Here is a 16,760-nt window from a genome sequence, read left to right on the forward strand (position 1 = left end):
AGATCGATAGTTTTCTCATTGTCAACTTTCTTACGATTTTTGGAAACTTTGGCTTGTTCTTGTCGCATTTTCTCCCCCCCGGCCAGCTGAGGAGGGGGAGTGACAGAGCGGCTGGGTGGGCACCCGGCCACCACCCAAGGTCAACCCACCACGTTCGATTAACGTGGGTTTGAATGTGAAAGTAATTTCTGTGTTCCCCTTCCAGGGGGTGGACATCGTCCAAGCATATATCCCTGACGCGGTCTGGTACGATTATGATTCGGTAAGTAAGTGGGATAACTGGGTGGGGGTTTCTAAATGTCCAAGTGAGAAGGTCACGTAGCTGCGCGTTGAGTTCAGGATTTAGGAAGACAAGACTAAAAGAAACCTTAAGCAAAGGGCGTGTGTGTGTGTATATTTATATACACGTGAAATACAAAATTACTAATAATGCACGAAGAGGTTTGCCACTAACTCTTGATAATCTCATTCCTGGGAATAAATTTCCCAGTGCTGCGGTGGTGGTTTTAGTTGGTGGAAAAGGGACACAGTTCACTTCAGACATCCCAGCAGGGCTTGCTCTCTCGCTGGGTTGATTATTAAATAAATAATCTGATATAATAAACTGAAATTAAATAATGAGAATTACTGATTTATAGACAGCATTGTATAGCATTCCGGTCTACGGTGGTTCGACCTCTGTGACCATCGGCAGCGATACAGACGTTCACAGAGCTGAAACCTTTGGCCAAAAGGAAGAATTAAGGAAAAAGGAAGAATTAAGATAAAACTCAGCATTTAAGGCAGCAGCGAGTAACGCAACCTACTCCTCCTTTTTCCTCCCGGTTAACTAGGGTGCAAAAATCTGGCTGAGAAAACAGTGGACGGAGATGTACCTTCCTGCAGACAAAATGGGGCTTCACTTGAGAGGAGGCTACGTCTTCCCTTTCCAGCAGCCGGCCACCACAACAGTGGCGAGGTAAATCTCCCGGCTTTAGTGTTCTTCACTAAATTGGTATGAAACGCCATTTCAAGAACGGACTCAAGGCTCCCTGGTTGCAGAAAAAAAAGTAGCATTATCACTATTACTATTACTACAACAACAACAGCAGCAACAAAACCTGTTTATTATTAGTATTATTAGTAGCATTAGAACATTACACCACAATATTACCTAATTTGTAGTAGTATTTGTAGTAGTATTGTAATTTGGTAATATTTAGCATTCGCACTTTGAAATTTGGGAATAACTGTCAGTCACCACTCGCTGCCATGGCTGATGACAATGATTTTTAATGATTTAACCAGAGGGTTTTTTTTGGTGTAGTATTTTCTAATCTCACAAATCATTGAACACGAAAACCTCGGACGGCCAGGGACTAATGCAAGACGATTATCAACGTTTTGAAACCCTGTTGAACACAATACTCTTAATGTGAACGTTACAGGCTGCCTAGATACTTATTACACACCTAAAATCGTGCTGGTGGTTTTTCCCACAGCCGTAAGAATCCCATGGGACTTATCATCGCACTGGACGACAATAACGAAGCAGCGGGGCAGTTATTCTGGGATGATGGAGAATCAACAGGTGAGCCTTTATCCGCGTCATAGTGAAGCAACGATGACAACCGAAATATTAATACGCACAAATCTGAACCACTGAACTGATTTCATGGTAGGAGGATAAAATAAAAGAGAAATTAAAATATTTTTAAAATTTAAAAAGGAAATATTTTAGAATTTTAAAAAATCTGAAAAGTTTGAATATGCAACAAGCCATTACTGCTTTTTCACCACCTCTTGGGTTTGCGTGGCCAGGGTTTCGTAGCAGGGGGCCGCAGGGGCGGCTCCTGCGAGGAGCTGCCGGCAGCTTCCGCCACGTCCGGCAGAGCCCGTGCCCGCGGCGCAGCCCCCACTCCCCGTCCCCCTGCGCCGCTCGGGGCGAGGAGGGGGAGAACTCGGGAGCGAAGTTGAGCCGGGAAGAAGGGAGAGGAGCACGGAAGGGGTTTTAAGATTCGTGTTTAGTCCTCATTACCCTACCCTCATTTGATTGGCAATAGATTAAATTAATTTTTTCCACAATTTGAATCTGTTTTGCCCGTGACGGCAGTCGCTGACCGATCTCTCCCTGTCCTTATCTCCACCCACGAGCTTCTCGTTGTATTTGTTCTCTGCCCCGTCCAGCTGAGGAGGGGAGCGATGGAGCAGCTTTGGTGGGACATCCAGCCAGGGTTGGCCCACCACATCAAGTGGAAAAACGAAATCTTCTTTTTTTTTTTTACATTTTTTTTCTCATTCAGATTTCACAGTAACCTTACACATGCAAATACTTTGCCGACTGTTAATCCATGCTGTCACAAGGGTTATATTTTCTGTTACGCACCAAAATGAGTTTCAATGGGTACAAGAACACACATAATCCATGTTTCACAAGAAGATTCAGCTGAAGATGAAAAACTTGGACAATTACTGACTGGTTTGGAACTAGTTAAATTGTTTGGGAAATCAGCAGAAACGTTGTTAACTCAAAAGGTGTGGTATTGAGCGCAGAATATCCAGTGTATCCTTGAATTTGAGTGAGCTGAACAGGCTACATGTGTCATGTTTCTAATCTCACTTTTTGTTAATAGCTGCCTTAAAACTTATTTTTCAGATCTAATAATCAGGCCAAAGCCCCGCACGCCCTTGCGACAAACTGGGATCAATACTACTCAACTCCCATGCGCTTTGCTATCAAACAATTTACATAATTTTAAAGAAAAAAGTTTAGTGTAATACTAAGGTCATAGCTTAATTCAACCCAAGTAAAAAACTTGAATTTTAGGGTAAATTCATTTTTATTATCGTGAAAGTGAATGCCTTCAGACTACAGGTGTGTCTAAGAAAAGCAGAGGGGATTCCAAAGCAATGGAGGACCCTTGCCAACGAAAATACTATGATTTTTGATTTTATTCTTGAGGTGAAGGTATTTGTGGAAAATGAAGAACCTTGAACTTTCTAAGGTATTTCTGAGGCTTCAGTTAGGCATCCAGTTTTCATGAGATTCAAATAACTTTGGGTACTTAAACCCTTCACGTGCTTTTGAAGCCTTTGTCCTTCAATATTTTCTAGAAAAGACAGAAAGCAGTTTAAACATTTATTTTGAAATGATTTTTGGAAGACATTTTATAAAACACTCAAGTTTGTATTAAAGGTGGATTATTTTTTGTTATTATTACGATATTGTACTATATATTATATATATTATTGCTATTATACTATAGTATTACATCATCATTATGATGATTACTTTTATTTGACAGATTTTATTGCTTTATTTGCAACCAACTGTAATACTAAGAGCAAAGGGCTTTGTTTTATGGCATAGTGCTGCTAATGCTACTGCATTTCAGATCTTCCCCTAATTAATATCCTACTATTTCTGTAGGCTGCTGTGAATGGGAAACTTAATGGGGTTTTCAAAAAAATGGGAAAAATATTTGAGCTTTTATTTAGCTATACTGAAATAAAATGTACGTTAGAAACTAGGAGAAGTTCCTTAACCTCAGAGAGCAAACCAAGTCAAATCACTAAAATATAGCAAAAATATACACTAAAATGGCAGACATTTGGCATTAGCATATATTCATTTAATTGGAGTTTATAGTCCTTCATCTAAGAGAAAAATAATTGGAAAAAAATAGTGGATTATGACAGAGAGCTAAGAAAGGCTACCCAAAGTAACAAGGAATACTTTTCTAAGGCCAGGAATAATACAAAAAAAGAAATACGCATAATGAAAGGGTCAAAAATGGGTAGGTTAGGTGGCTTTCTGGCACCCCCAGCAGCATATACCATCATGACTTGATAGGTAACTTCTGAACTTAAAAAAGACTACCCAAAAAATCAGGATTTCAGGAAAATGTAGGAATATTGACGCACCGGATCAACTTGACAAAATAATTCTCAGAACATTAAATATCAACACTCATTTTTCCCTCTTCAAAAAATAATCAGGATTTCATAGATTATTGCAGTTCGTGCCGCAGCTGCTCAGCGGGGTAGCTTCTGAAGGTGATTGTAACGATAAGAATAATTAGCATTTTTTGGTCTTCTATCTTTCCTTTTCTAACGCTGTCTCATTGCGCACCGCAACTGTAATTTCTTTCTTCACATTTTAGGTACCACTAGTAACGAATCCTACATTTCCTATGACTTTAAAGTTTCCAACGTAAGTATATATTTTTCTAAAGGATCTAATTTTAATTTCCGATTTTCATCAATAATATATTCCATGGATATTCCCTTATTCCCTCCCTGTTTTCCTAAAACATTGACTAAAAAATGAAGTATTTGACAAAGTCTAAGAGGTGCCATTTCAAAGTATTGTCACTTGACCCAGATGGAAATCTGATATTTGTCTTTTTTCCTGTGATTATTTTTAATATCTGAAGATTCCCCATTTCCTGCTACTTTATAGAAAAAAAAAGTTTATACAGTTTGTAAGAGTTTATAGAGCAGAAAAACTGTAAAGCATCAGTGGCAGTTGGGAGAAGAAAGGAGATGAATGGATTGTTTGTGAGTCTCAAGAATTTGAAAAATTGACAAAAATCTCAGTATATTGGGAAAAAATGTAGCTGAATGTCTACAGTGAGAACATGTCAGAACCCAGAGCATCTGCATCATGATTTTTTGTGGTAGAAAGAAAGTTTTACATTGGTGTATGTGGCAGTTGAGAGGTTGGACTCATCTAATAGAATAATATTATGTAAAATGTAATTGAACAGAGCCCGGCCTTTCTGTGTCAAAGGAAGTGAATGTATTATATGCATACATATGCCATGCATGTAATGCAGAAACATATACAATATGCATAACAATTTTATATATATAAAACACAGAAAAATGTGCCGCCTGTCAGTTTAAATGAGGAGAGGTGTTGGCAATTCATTGCAATTATTTCATTATTCCTCAGAATGTTCTGCAGATGAATGTCACAAACAACAACTATGCCGATCCAAACAACCTGATGTTTGAAGAAATCAAAATATTGGGATTGCTCCAGGAACCGGTATCAGTTACTGTGTTGCAGAACAACGACGTACAAAATTCTTCCCATAATATCACCTATAATCCTGTAGATAAGGTAAAAAATAACCGGAAAACTGGAAGGAAAAATCTCTGGAGTTGTACCGCCTGTATTTTCTATATCAAAAAGGAGAGTATTCAGTACAGCATATGTGATGTATTTTGCTAAAAAGTACAATTATGTTATTTGCCGTAATAATAACTTAATAATGTTAATAATAATAATGTTAATAATAATAATGTTAATGACGTTAAAGAGGATGGATCAGATTTTTATTTTTGCATTTATTTATGCAGGTATATTCAATTTATAAGGGCAGGAGCAGTTTTTTTCAGTTGATATTGTAGGAGGGTAAATAATACCTACATTTTTAACTACTTACTTTTAATTTAAAAAGACTAAGGAGCCGTGCGCTTATCTTCACCCCGGGCGTGCTTCCGTGGGACTTGCGGGATCAGATCTTTTCCAGATCTTCCGTGCAGGAATTTCAGATGTGTGAATTTGTAAAAATCAGGGTGTCTCAGGAGAGATGCTAAGTTTTGCACGCGTTTCTGCGTGCAGCAGTTTCTTGTTTTTAAGGATCTGAAAAAACGTTGCTGGGAGGTAGAATTTAATAATGGTTTATTGTTTAATATTTACAGGTTGCTCTCATACAAGGACTCCAGCTGGTCCTGGGAAAATCGTACTCATTAACATGGACTCTAGGAACCAGTGTCAATGAAAAATACGATTGTCATCCCGGTCTGAACACATCCAAGGCAAAATGTGAAGAGCTCGGCTGTGTCTGGACCGTAAGCAAAAATCTGTGAAAACCGAATTTGGGAAAAAGCATGTTAAGAACGTAACTTTATTTTTGTATTTTTTTTTACTACAAAAGAAACAATCTCATTTGTCCATCTGTCTGAAGCCTCTCATATAAATAAGTGGTTTATTGAAACTAGCGTCATTTTCAACAACTTCTGAAGTATGTGAAAAATGGAGGAAAAAGCTAGTATTTTTTGAATTGGTAACGAATAATATTAGGGTTATAAAAAGTAGAATAGACTTGAGATCACCATCTTCATGCGACTCTCTGCCTCTGCAGCTGGGACCCGCAAGGCACTTTTTTTGGGGGGGGTGGGATGCCTTTTTGCTTTATCTTACACTTATATGCATTGAAAAATAAATAAATTTAAATAAATAATAAATACACAAATTTAAACAAACCCGATTCCTCTGGAATTGGGAATAAGAAGAAATCCTTGAACCTCAGGGAAATTTTCATCCTCTGTGAATTTAAGTGGTTGTGTCCCTCTCTATCAGATATACCCAAATCATAACTCCTGATATTGAAGATTTTTACTGAACAGATTTTCTTTCTGGATATCACACGGCTGTAAATATATGCCAGCATTGTGCCCTGACAGGAATTCTCTTTTGAGTCCTCCTTCAAATGACATTAGGCCATCATTCCCAAAAATCTTCATTTAAAAACTCGGACATACCTTCTAGGATGAAGTACGAGTAGGCACTCCTGAAGCAAGAACAGGTTGAAATGGTTGATCCACTACCCTAAATTCGTCATGTGATCATAAATATTTTTATAATTTAAGATATTTGGAAACGGGTCTTCCTGTGGAGGCACATTTTGGTCAGGTTATGAGCTGGATATGTTTTCAAGCCTTTCTTCAGTCAAAAGAAGCTTTGAATTTGGTGGCCAATGTTGGACAAAACATTCGTTAGGAACAGAGGTGGGATGAGCAGGCACAGTTTCATTTTTACAAATAGACAGGGAAAGCCATAATTATTCAGAGGTGTAAAAATGATGCATTAGCCAACATCAGCACATGTAACTTCAGAAGAATTTGAGTGTTTATATGCAATTACAGAAGAAATGGAAATTTACTTTGACCTTGCCAGCAGGAGATATTTGATAGATAAAACAAAATTCCCAATTCGTATTCTAAAGATAATTGTGATGAGTAAAGAAATGTAAAAGCTGATGGAGAGCTCTCATCCGACATCGCTAATGAATTTTGGGCACATCCCCTTGCAGGTAACCAAAATGGCCAGAAACTATAAAGACTTAAAGGTCTTTTTTTTGTGGGATTGAGGTGAAGGTCACAAATAGAGGAAATATTAAATCATAGTCACTTTGTAACGATACAGACAGGACTGAACACCTTGAACTAGTTAATTGTGTCTAAAATAGTACAGAGAGCGGTGGGTTCAGCACCGCTGCTTTATTGTTTAACGACAGCATGAAGTTTTGAACAGCATTCTACATTAACTAGTTATCTGGTAAAAACAGGAGTTTTGGAATTCTTGCTGCTAAATCAAAAAAAGTCAGCAATCAACTAATTCCCTCATCGTGTTTCCATCCGCAGGAAGATACTTCCAATGTAAGTGTTCCGAACTGCTATTACAGTGGCCCTGACAACGCTTATTCTGTTGCTGACGTAAAATACACGTCATCGGGTGTGACGGCCAATCTCACCTTCAACAAGACCAGTCTCAAAGCCTACGAGAAATCAATGTTACCCATCAGTAGTCTTCGTGTGGAGGTGAAATATCACAACAACCATATGCTGCAATTTAAGGTAATGCGGAATTTCTCTGAGTTTGTATTGTTCCACTGGTCAAAATAGTGTCATTTCCAGAAATAATGTTTCTAGTCAATTTTGTATTATATGGATAATGTTCTGTCATCCAAATAAATTGCTCCTTTTAAGCAAATAGCTTTTGTTGCTCTGAGTCTTGAATCAACTCATACAAACTTATACGATACAGAAAACGTGAAGAAAAATCTCTTAAAGCTGGCTAAAAAGTCAACCAAAAAGGTGAAATCCATTTACTGTACATAAAAATACACTTAAATCAATATATTTAAATAATTAAATGAGTCATTCCTGGTCCAAAATAAAATCTTAAGGTTCTTCTTTTCCTGACCCAAATATTTTGAAGGAATTTGAGAAAGAATACATATTGAAAGAAAGCACGTATCTCAGCAAATTTACTGAAGCATTTTCGGTCAGTCAATTTTCTTACTGTTGTTGGTAAGAAACAATTGAACAATTGTTCAATTCCCTGACTCGGAGTCTTCCACTCTGTAGATAATTTCTATCAATCAATAGGAATACAAATAAATGCTTTCACTGTTTTTACCTGGAATTCTTGAAAATGTAACTGGCTAGTGTATGCATATTCCATGGACACTGAAATGAATTATTTTTCCATGCATAGATATATGATTATGCAAATGAAAGATACGAGGTGCCGATAGCGCTAAATCTTCCCAAGTCCCCAGAGAGCACAGTTGAGAATCGGCTTTACGACGTAATGATTCAGGACAAACCGTTTGGCATCCAGGTTCGACGCAGAAGCACAGGGACAGTGATGTAAGCCATGCTCATTTAATTTCATGTTTTAACGTCATTTTACTAATTTATTTTTTCATTTAATTTTTCATTTAACTTTTAAATATTATTTATTTAACTAATTTTTCTTTTATTTTTGTATTTAATCTAATCTAATTTCCTTTCCTAAATATTTCATTTCTTCCTTTCTTCCACTCACCTTTTCTGTCTTCTCTTCTCCTTTGTGCTATTCCTTCTTTTCCTGCCACGACATTTCATCGTCCAGTATGTTCTAAATGCAATGAGACAAGTTTTTGTGTCCGTCTTATAAAACAACCCCATCTGTCAAATACTAAACTCTGCCCCAGTGGCGATCGCTTGACCTTTGCATAAGTACGCGAATATTAACCCAGAGGATGGAGACGTGACCTCAACAAGACCCTATTTTTTCCCCAAATTGGCTAAGGTGTTTCCCTGCCACCTCATACTTCGATACAGGCTAGAAGTCCTGGGCAGCATATTCAAGTACAAAGCTGGATGTTTCCAAACACCAATTTTTGTGCAGTTCCCAAGTAGCACAACAATTTTCTGCACTTTTTAATATTTTCTTTAGCATTTAAGAAGGGGTTTTGTGCATCTGTTTGCTTGTTCTTTTGTCTTAGTATTTTCTTTAAAGCAATCAAAATTTAATTGCAAGCTGAGTTCCTTTCTGCCAACCAGAGTAAATTATTCATTCCATAATTCAGCCTCCCATGTCCATGGCAGTCATTGGAAGAACACTGTCAGATTGTGACTTGGTTTCAGAGAAAAGCTATTTACACCTTTTTTGATTTTCAACAAAATCTGCACAAAACCCCCACCATTAAACTAAAAAAGTCCTAAAGTTGTTTAAGTTTTCTTGATAACCATAACAGTTTTATTCTAACTTTTGTGAATAATGAGATTTTTAGAGAAAGAGAGTCGGCCTCGAAAGGCTGAACACCAGCGACGCCCAGTGATGCAATTGCCGTCATTTTGTTCTGTTTTCCTCTGTTTCAGCTGGGATTCTCAGCTACCAACTTTCACCTTCAGCGACAGGTTCATTCAGATTTCTACTCGTTTGGCTTCCCAATATTTGTACGGCTTCGGGGAAACCGAACACACGAAGTTTCGACGTGACATGAACTGGCACAGCTGGGGAATGCTCACCAGGGACCAGCCTCCTGGAGTAAGTGTGAAAAAAAGTAAATCCACGTTTTGCTTTCTTTTCTGGAATTTCTGCTTTTTGCCTTGTATCAAGGGGTTGTGGAGATAGAAAGTCCTGCGCCCAGAGTGGGGCAGCCCCCGGTATCGGCACTGTCTGGGGGGTGCGGGATGGCGAGCAGCCCTGCCGAGGACTCGGGGGTCCTGGTGGGTGGGAAGCTGGACGTGAGCCGGCAATGTGCGCTCGCAGCCCAGAAGCCACCCGTGTCCTGGGCTGCCCCCAAAGCCGCGTGGCCAGCGGGGCGAGGGAGGGGGTTCTGCCCCTCTGCCCCGCTCTGGGGAGACCCCCCCGCAGTGCCACGTCCAGCTCTGGAGCCCTCGGCACAGGAGAGACACGGACCTGCTGGAGCGGGGCCAGAGGAGGCCCCAGCGATGCTCCGAGGGCTGGAACAGCTCTGCTGGGAGGACAGGCTGGGAGAGCTGGGGGGGCTCAGCCTGGAGCAGTGAAGGCTCCGGGGAGACCTTCCTGCAGCCGGCCAGGACTCCAAATGGGGCTGAGGAGAAAGATGGGGACAGGCTTTTTAGCAGGGCCTGTAGCGATAGGACAAGGAGTAACGGTTTTAAACTCGAAGAGGGGAGATATAAGGAAGAGATTTTTGACCATGATGGTGGTGAAGCACTGGCCCAGGTTGCCCAGAGAGGTGATGGATGCCCCATCCCTGGGAACACCCCAGGTCAGGCTGGACGGGGCTCTGAGCACCCTGCTCTGGGTGAAGATGTCCCTGCCCCCAAGGGGGTTGGACTGGGTGGCCTGGAAAGGTCCCTTCAACCCAAAGATTCAACGATTCTGTGATTCTATGATCTGTCCTCCTGGGTCAGACCTAGGAAAAGTCCTACAGCTTTGGGATTGAATTAGGACTTACAGTGTCAAAAGAAAAAAAAATTATGTTTCAGCACACCCGCGTATTGGTTTTTGCATAACACAAATATTGACAATTTACATGGGATTAATCATGGAATAGCAGTACTTTATTATAGCTATAATTTGAACAGTTGAAATATTTTAAGTAAATGAAAAATAAGAGAAAGTCACCAGCTTGTCTTAATGATAAAGGCTACCTGGAAATATTCGAAAAGAAGAAAAAATTTTCTCCTAGGGAATGATTTCATATCAGCAATTTTTAAAGCTCTAAATACATTTTCTTCCCTCCCTGCTTTGAGCAATCGGGAACAGATCGACCTCAAAATTTGAAGCTGGAAATGATTGTCGCTTGTCAACACTTACCCTTAGATGTTCAACAGGCGACATTCTTTGTCGCATGCCTGACAGTCGTGTATCTGATAATGTATTAACCTTGTTATTTATAATGGATAATTTATTGGTAGCTGCAAATAAGGGAATGCTTACGATGTCTTCCTAATAGAAAATACTTTATTTCTTTTGCAGTACAAGTTGAATTCATATGGTTTCCAGCCGTTCTACATGAGTCTTGAAGAAGATGGCAACGCCCATGGAGTTCTCTTGCTTAATAGCAATGCAATGGGTAAAGCAAAAAAAAAACCTTCATTTTCTCAATGTGTTTTACTTCAATGTTCAGTTTTTGCCTTACCCAGGCATTTGCTGCCTTCTTGCACTGCCTCTGTTTTCCAGATGTGACCTTCCAGCCCACGCCTGCTCTGACGTATCGCACAATTGGGGGAATTCTGGACTTTTACATGGTTTTGGGCCCAACACCAGAGCTCATCGTGCAGCAATACACCGCGGTATGATTCTCCTATTGCAAATTCGAAGTGGTTTGGGTTTCTTGTTGGTTTGGTGGTTTGCTTCGCTTTTTTGGGGTTTTCGGGAGTTTTTTGGTTGCTTTTTTTATTTTTGGTGTTTGGTGTTGGGGTTTTTTTTTCAGTTTTTTATTTTGCTTTGTTCTGTTTTCACATATTTGCAATAAGTATTGTTTCTTTTTCATTTTTAGCTGATTGGACGACCAGTCATGCCACCCTACTGGGCACTAGGATTCCAGTTATGCCGCTACGGATACGAAAATGACACCGAAATTGCCAAGTTGGTGGAAGACATGAAAGCAGCCAGAATACCCTACGTACGTTGGGAGCCGTTAAAGCTTGTGATGGCGCTTGAATTTCTGGCTTCAGGGTATTGTGTAATTTAAAACAGTAAAAGAAATGCTACCATTAATGGCATAGTTCAACTTTTCCATGCACTTGACAGGAAATCACAAGGGCGACAAAATAAAGCAACTTCATTTGCATTATGTGTTGTTCTGTGCTGAGAAATCTACTTTTTGTCGTGGGTTGTTTTTGGAAAAGTTGCAAAAGCTTTAGACCTAACAAAATTATACCTAAACGAAGCATGACTTTCATTTTACAGTTAATTAACATCAAATTATTTCAGTATGGAGCAATGGATTCCGTTGTTTCTGGGCAGTGTGTAGTAACACGTATGCAGGCAGTGTGTTTATTGACATGTATTTATACATACGCACAAATCCAGGGGTGGTTTTTTGCTTGCATATATGGATTTTTACCCTTACAATAAATGCGGTGCTGGAGGCTGAATTTCAGACTGGATAGGTTGTGGAAGTGTGTTCAGCTGATAATCTGAGCTTTAAGCTGCAGCAGAGTTCAATTTTACATTTTTTAAAAAAGCCAGTAGCTTGCCTAATTTTGCAAATGGGTGACAAACTTGATGATAGATGATGTCATTCGGGAAATGACTAAAAAACTCCACTTTATTTTAATTTTTTTGTGTGAACTGTAGGATGTCCAGTATGCAGACATTGATTATATGGAACGGCAATTGGATTTCACCCTTAACCCACGCTTCACTGGATTACCAGCTCTAATTAATAAAATACATGAAGAAGGAATGAGGTTTATTCTAATTCTAGTGAGTTGAATTCTGGCTTTAAATTACAGTATGCCGCTGCAGAATACAGAATGCACTTAACAGCATTTCTGCATTTGTCTTTTGAACATAAAAGTAAAACTGTATTACCTTTAATTTTAGGATCCAGCCATATCTGGTAATGAAACCGATTATCCTGCCTTCACAAGAGGTTTGGAGAAGGATGTCTTCATAAAATGGCCCAATACCAATGACATTATCTATGCAAAGGTGCTGTTCTTAAAAAGCTGGTTATTTTATCCAAATAAGCATCATGGCAGGTTAGATGTTGGGGAGAAGACTTCTAATATCACGTGCATTCCCAAATTTAGTTGACACAGAGTGCTACAAATGGAAATGTCTTCAGTTTGCATTGCCATTGGAATATGTAACAGCAAAGCTTTATTGCTGTTGATGCTAATTTTTTATCCAGTTTAATTTGATTATTTTAACATCTCCTTTCTCCTACTAGGTCTGGCCAGATCTTCCCAATGTAGAAGTTAATAACACACTGGATTGGGAAACCCAAGTGGAGGTAAATGTTGGTATCTTTTGGTGATGTAGAGCGAAAAGAGCAAAATTTTCAGGTTTATATCTGTGAACTGGCTGATAAAATTTACTCTAAGGAGTTGGATGCAGAAAGTGACCAGTTGTTCTACTGGAACAGCAAAAAAACCTGAATAACATCAGAATAAGTTGCAGAAACTGTCCCCCCTTTCTGCCAGAACATCTGAAAACTGTAGCGAAGCCATGAATTTTTTAAGAACAAATTCCAACATTTTAATAGTGGGATGCATCCAGTCCTGTGTCTATGCCATATTTATTTATTTTGCTACTACTTTTACAGCTCTACCGAGCGTATGTAGCTTTTCCAGATTTCTTCCGCAATTCCACAACTGAATGGTGGATGAGAGAAATTGCTGAAGTCTACACCAATCCACACAACGCATCGAAAAGCTTGAAGTTCGATGGCCTATGGATTGTAAGTGTAAAAAAAGTAAAAAATTATTTTTTTTTCTGAGACATTTCTGTGTCTTTTTATCCTAAGATTGGTTCTTAACACCTGAAGACTCAACAATGTTCTGGTGCCTCCAAGGAAGGAAGGCTACAGATGTTTAATGTTAAATAACGTGAATGGTCTACTGAAGTTTCAAAATCCTTGGGTGGTGAAACCCTGGCCCAGGCTGCCCAGAGAGGTGGTCGATGCCCCATCCCTGGAAACACCCCAGGTCAGGCTGGACGAGGCTCTGAGCAACCTCTAGTTGAAGATGTCCCTGCTCACTGCATGGGGTTGGACTAGGTGGCTTTTAAGGGCCCCTTCCAACCCAAACTATTCGATGGTTCTATGATCAACAACATCAATATTTGTTCTATTTTTTTGCCTGTTAAAAAATCTTCCTTTCTCAAATCTTCATCATTTACTTTTGACCCACCTAATGGCTCTTTTTCATTGTTGTTCTGTAAGTTCCTAAAACTTCACCCCCCCAGTGAGAGACTATGACTTTTACCTCTGTTACTTCTGTGAGGGCAAAATGAGATAAATGACAGTTTTGGCTTGCTTCTTAAATGAAGTGGACTTGCAATAGCTGTGGAATCTATTAAATATTATTATATTCCTACAGAAAATCCCAAAACGTCTAGAAACCCATTTATATTAACCCACAAGTACTATATATATATAATATTTGGTATTTTCCTGTACTCCAACTCTACTGTACTGCTGCAACCAGAGGACCACAGGCAATGAGAACAAGAGCCATCATTACCAAGTTTGGAGTTTTTAGTAATTTACGTATCTGTAGCTGTATTTCCTGTATTGATTTCAATTTTACAGAGAAGAAAACCTACCCTTTTCAGGAAATATGATTGACAAATAAGAAGTTCTTAAAACTGAAGCCTTTGCCTTCTATTTATCTCTATGAATTTGATTCTTTACTCTCTGGAAAATGAGATGTTCAGAATCTGTTTATGGAGAGAATTGCTCAGGAGAAAAATTTATCTATTGTTGTTTTATACTGATTAAAAAAGAAATGCATTCGGTGGTCCTGAAAATGTGAGTTTTCCTGTTCATTTCATTTATTTGGTCAGCCCACTGACAAAGACAATTTAATATTAAGGGCACAAACTAAAATAGCCAAAAGGAACTAGTTGCCCAAATTTAAGAGAAACTTCTTCATCTGGCATTTTGCTTTACATTTTCAGGACATGAACGAACCTGCAAGCTTCGTTAACGGTGCTGTTGGTGGCTGTAGAAATGAACAGCTAAACTTTCCACCATACGTACCCCGTAAGTCTAATCACTGCTGTAAATATCTAAATATTTTGGGTCACTGTGGATTGTATAGAACTTCTTACACACAAGATGTGGCATAAATGCCTAAAATTAGGTAGCCAAATCTATAACTGAACCCATAACAGAACATCCCCCCATTTTTTCAGATGATCAGTGCTCTTAACTGCAGTTTTGTTGGTAAAAAAAGTGACCACGTAGCACTTTTGAAAATTAAGATTTTTTTTTTGCTAGATTTTGCTGTCTGTTTTCTACCTGGGTAATTTGCTTTGGATGTGGTCGAGGCTATGGCTTTCAGGGTTTTCCAGTTTTCCCAGATAAAAAATGGCTAAAACTTTCAAAAATATCCTTGTGCCTCCTCCGATTAGTAGTTACTCCGATTAGTGTAAAATTATTGGGTCTATTATTGGGTCTGTTTTGAGGAATGGTCTTGAAATACTTTTCTTAGCACGGCTTTACTTGAGTACTGGTGTAGAGTAGGATTCATTGGCAATAACTCACTAATGCTTGATTAGAATACTTCTGTTGCTTCCTGATGTGTTTAAATATAATTTCTCAGGAAGTAGAGTATTCAGAAATCCACTTTTCCCCCTCAAATTTTCTGTGTATGTGGCTGCTATGGTAATATTTACAGTGATTTGCGATATTTTCTGAGTTAGGACATACTCCATTTACACTTTGATCCTCTCCAGTAAGAGCATCTATAACTGAGTTACTATTTTTCTTGCAGACCCAGATACTTACACAGGAGTATCAGGAATTTCAGAATTTCCTAAATTTCTGAAGTGGAGTTTCAGCATTTCTGAAATTTCTGAAATCTAACCTCAGAAAACCTAAAATGTTGTTTTCATTAAAATAAAATAAATGACCATGTAAATACTTAAAAGGAAGTGAACGTCAATCAAGATGATGCAAATTAAAAAAACAAAAGTAACTTGTTAAAATTATTACTGGATGTAAAGTGTTAAAACACGAGTGTCTTCACTCCCTTTCCAACAGAGTTAGGATTTAGATCAGAGGGATTGATTTTCAAAACGCTCTGCATGGAAGGTCAGCAATATCTCCCAGATGGTTCTCCAGTCAGTCACTATGATGTCCACAACCTTTATGGATGGTCACAAACAAAACCTACCCTCGAGTAAGTTGCATTTTTTTCACTTTCACGTTACAAATTAATATTTAGTGTCTATTTTCTCATGAACAAGCGTTTCACCAGTTTATTTACCAGAAATAGTTTTTTTCTCATAATTTTTTTTTTATCTGACTATCTTCAGTTCTTCAATTCAAAGTGAATAATTACAGACAAAAACCCCTCACCCCCAAAACGCTCTTCTGTCTCTTACAAGACAAAGTTGAGAACAATTCTGAACACTTGAGTTAATCAATCAAAAGCAATTAGTCAGTGATAGTCTCAAGCGCTTAGAGTAATTCAAGTCCACAGAAATGTTTGTTTCCACCTATTTCGAAGATAACCCGGTTTATTTATAGCGTAGATTTTCTTTTGGCCTTACATTAAGGGAGGGAAAATGAGTCTAGATTTTAAAATACAGGCTATAATAAAGCCATTCTTAAGTGAATATCATCAAACTATATTAAATGGTGCTGAAAAGGGAAAAATTACTTCTGAAATGTATGTAAATCATGTGCCTAGGTTTTCCTTCTAAGAAATTGTTTTATCAGTTTCAAGACAAATTTTATGATATATTTCATACTGAATCTTATTGTAGCCATTTCTAACAATTTCTGAGGTAACAACAATAAATGAATGTTTCATTTCCAGTTTAAGGCACAAGCAAGGACAGTGTATTGTTATAGATGGTCCCCATCACCCCGTAACATTTATATGAGCACAAATAAAGAAAAAAACAAGTCTACTTGACTTTTTGACTGAGGGGATGTTACATTTAGCAATATGTCATCGCATCGCTTGAAGCTGAGGCTGACAAGTCAGGAAGGACATAATAATAATACTTTTATTAGGAGCCAAATCTAAAGGAATTTGGT

General features: G+C 38.5%; 1 protein-coding gene across 1 annotated transcript in view; it reads left to right on the plus strand.

The window, feature by feature from the left end:
• Positions 1–16,760, plus strand: part of LOC309416375 (maltase-glucoamylase-like) — a gene marked incomplete at its 5' end in the record, with an annotated part of 48,871 nt that overhangs the window by 19,795 nt on the left and 12,316 nt on the right. The window contains 18 exons of the mRNA XM_082015932.1: positions 206–262; positions 834–958; positions 1,482–1,570; positions 4,143–4,192; positions 4,937–5,107; positions 5,692–5,841; positions 7,417–7,629; positions 8,273–8,427; positions 9,424–9,592; positions 11,015–11,111; positions 11,219–11,331; positions 11,538–11,663; positions 12,341–12,469; positions 12,590–12,697; positions 12,939–13,001; positions 13,314–13,448; positions 14,669–14,753; positions 15,756–15,894. Of these exons, the coding sequence (XP_081872058.1) occupies positions 206–262; positions 834–958; positions 1,482–1,570; positions 4,143–4,192; positions 4,937–5,107; positions 5,692–5,841; positions 7,417–7,629; positions 8,273–8,427; positions 9,424–9,592; positions 11,015–11,111; positions 11,219–11,331; positions 11,538–11,663; positions 12,341–12,469; positions 12,590–12,697; positions 12,939–13,001; positions 13,314–13,448; positions 14,669–14,753; positions 15,756–15,894 (2,174 nt within the window). The remainder of the gene's footprint in view (positions 1–205; positions 263–833; positions 959–1,481; positions 1,571–4,142; positions 4,193–4,936; positions 5,108–5,691; positions 5,842–7,416; positions 7,630–8,272; positions 8,428–9,423; positions 9,593–11,014; positions 11,112–11,218; positions 11,332–11,537; positions 11,664–12,340; positions 12,470–12,589; positions 12,698–12,938; positions 13,002–13,313; positions 13,449–14,668; positions 14,754–15,755; positions 15,895–16,760) is intronic.

Source organism: Phaethon aethereus (genome assembly GCF_964289735.1).
Source record: "Phaethon aethereus genome assembly, contig: HAP1_SCAFFOLD_72, whole genome shotgun sequence".
Classification (NCBI taxonomy): domain Eukaryota; kingdom Metazoa; phylum Chordata; class Aves; order Phaethontiformes; family Phaethontidae; genus Phaethon; species Phaethon aethereus.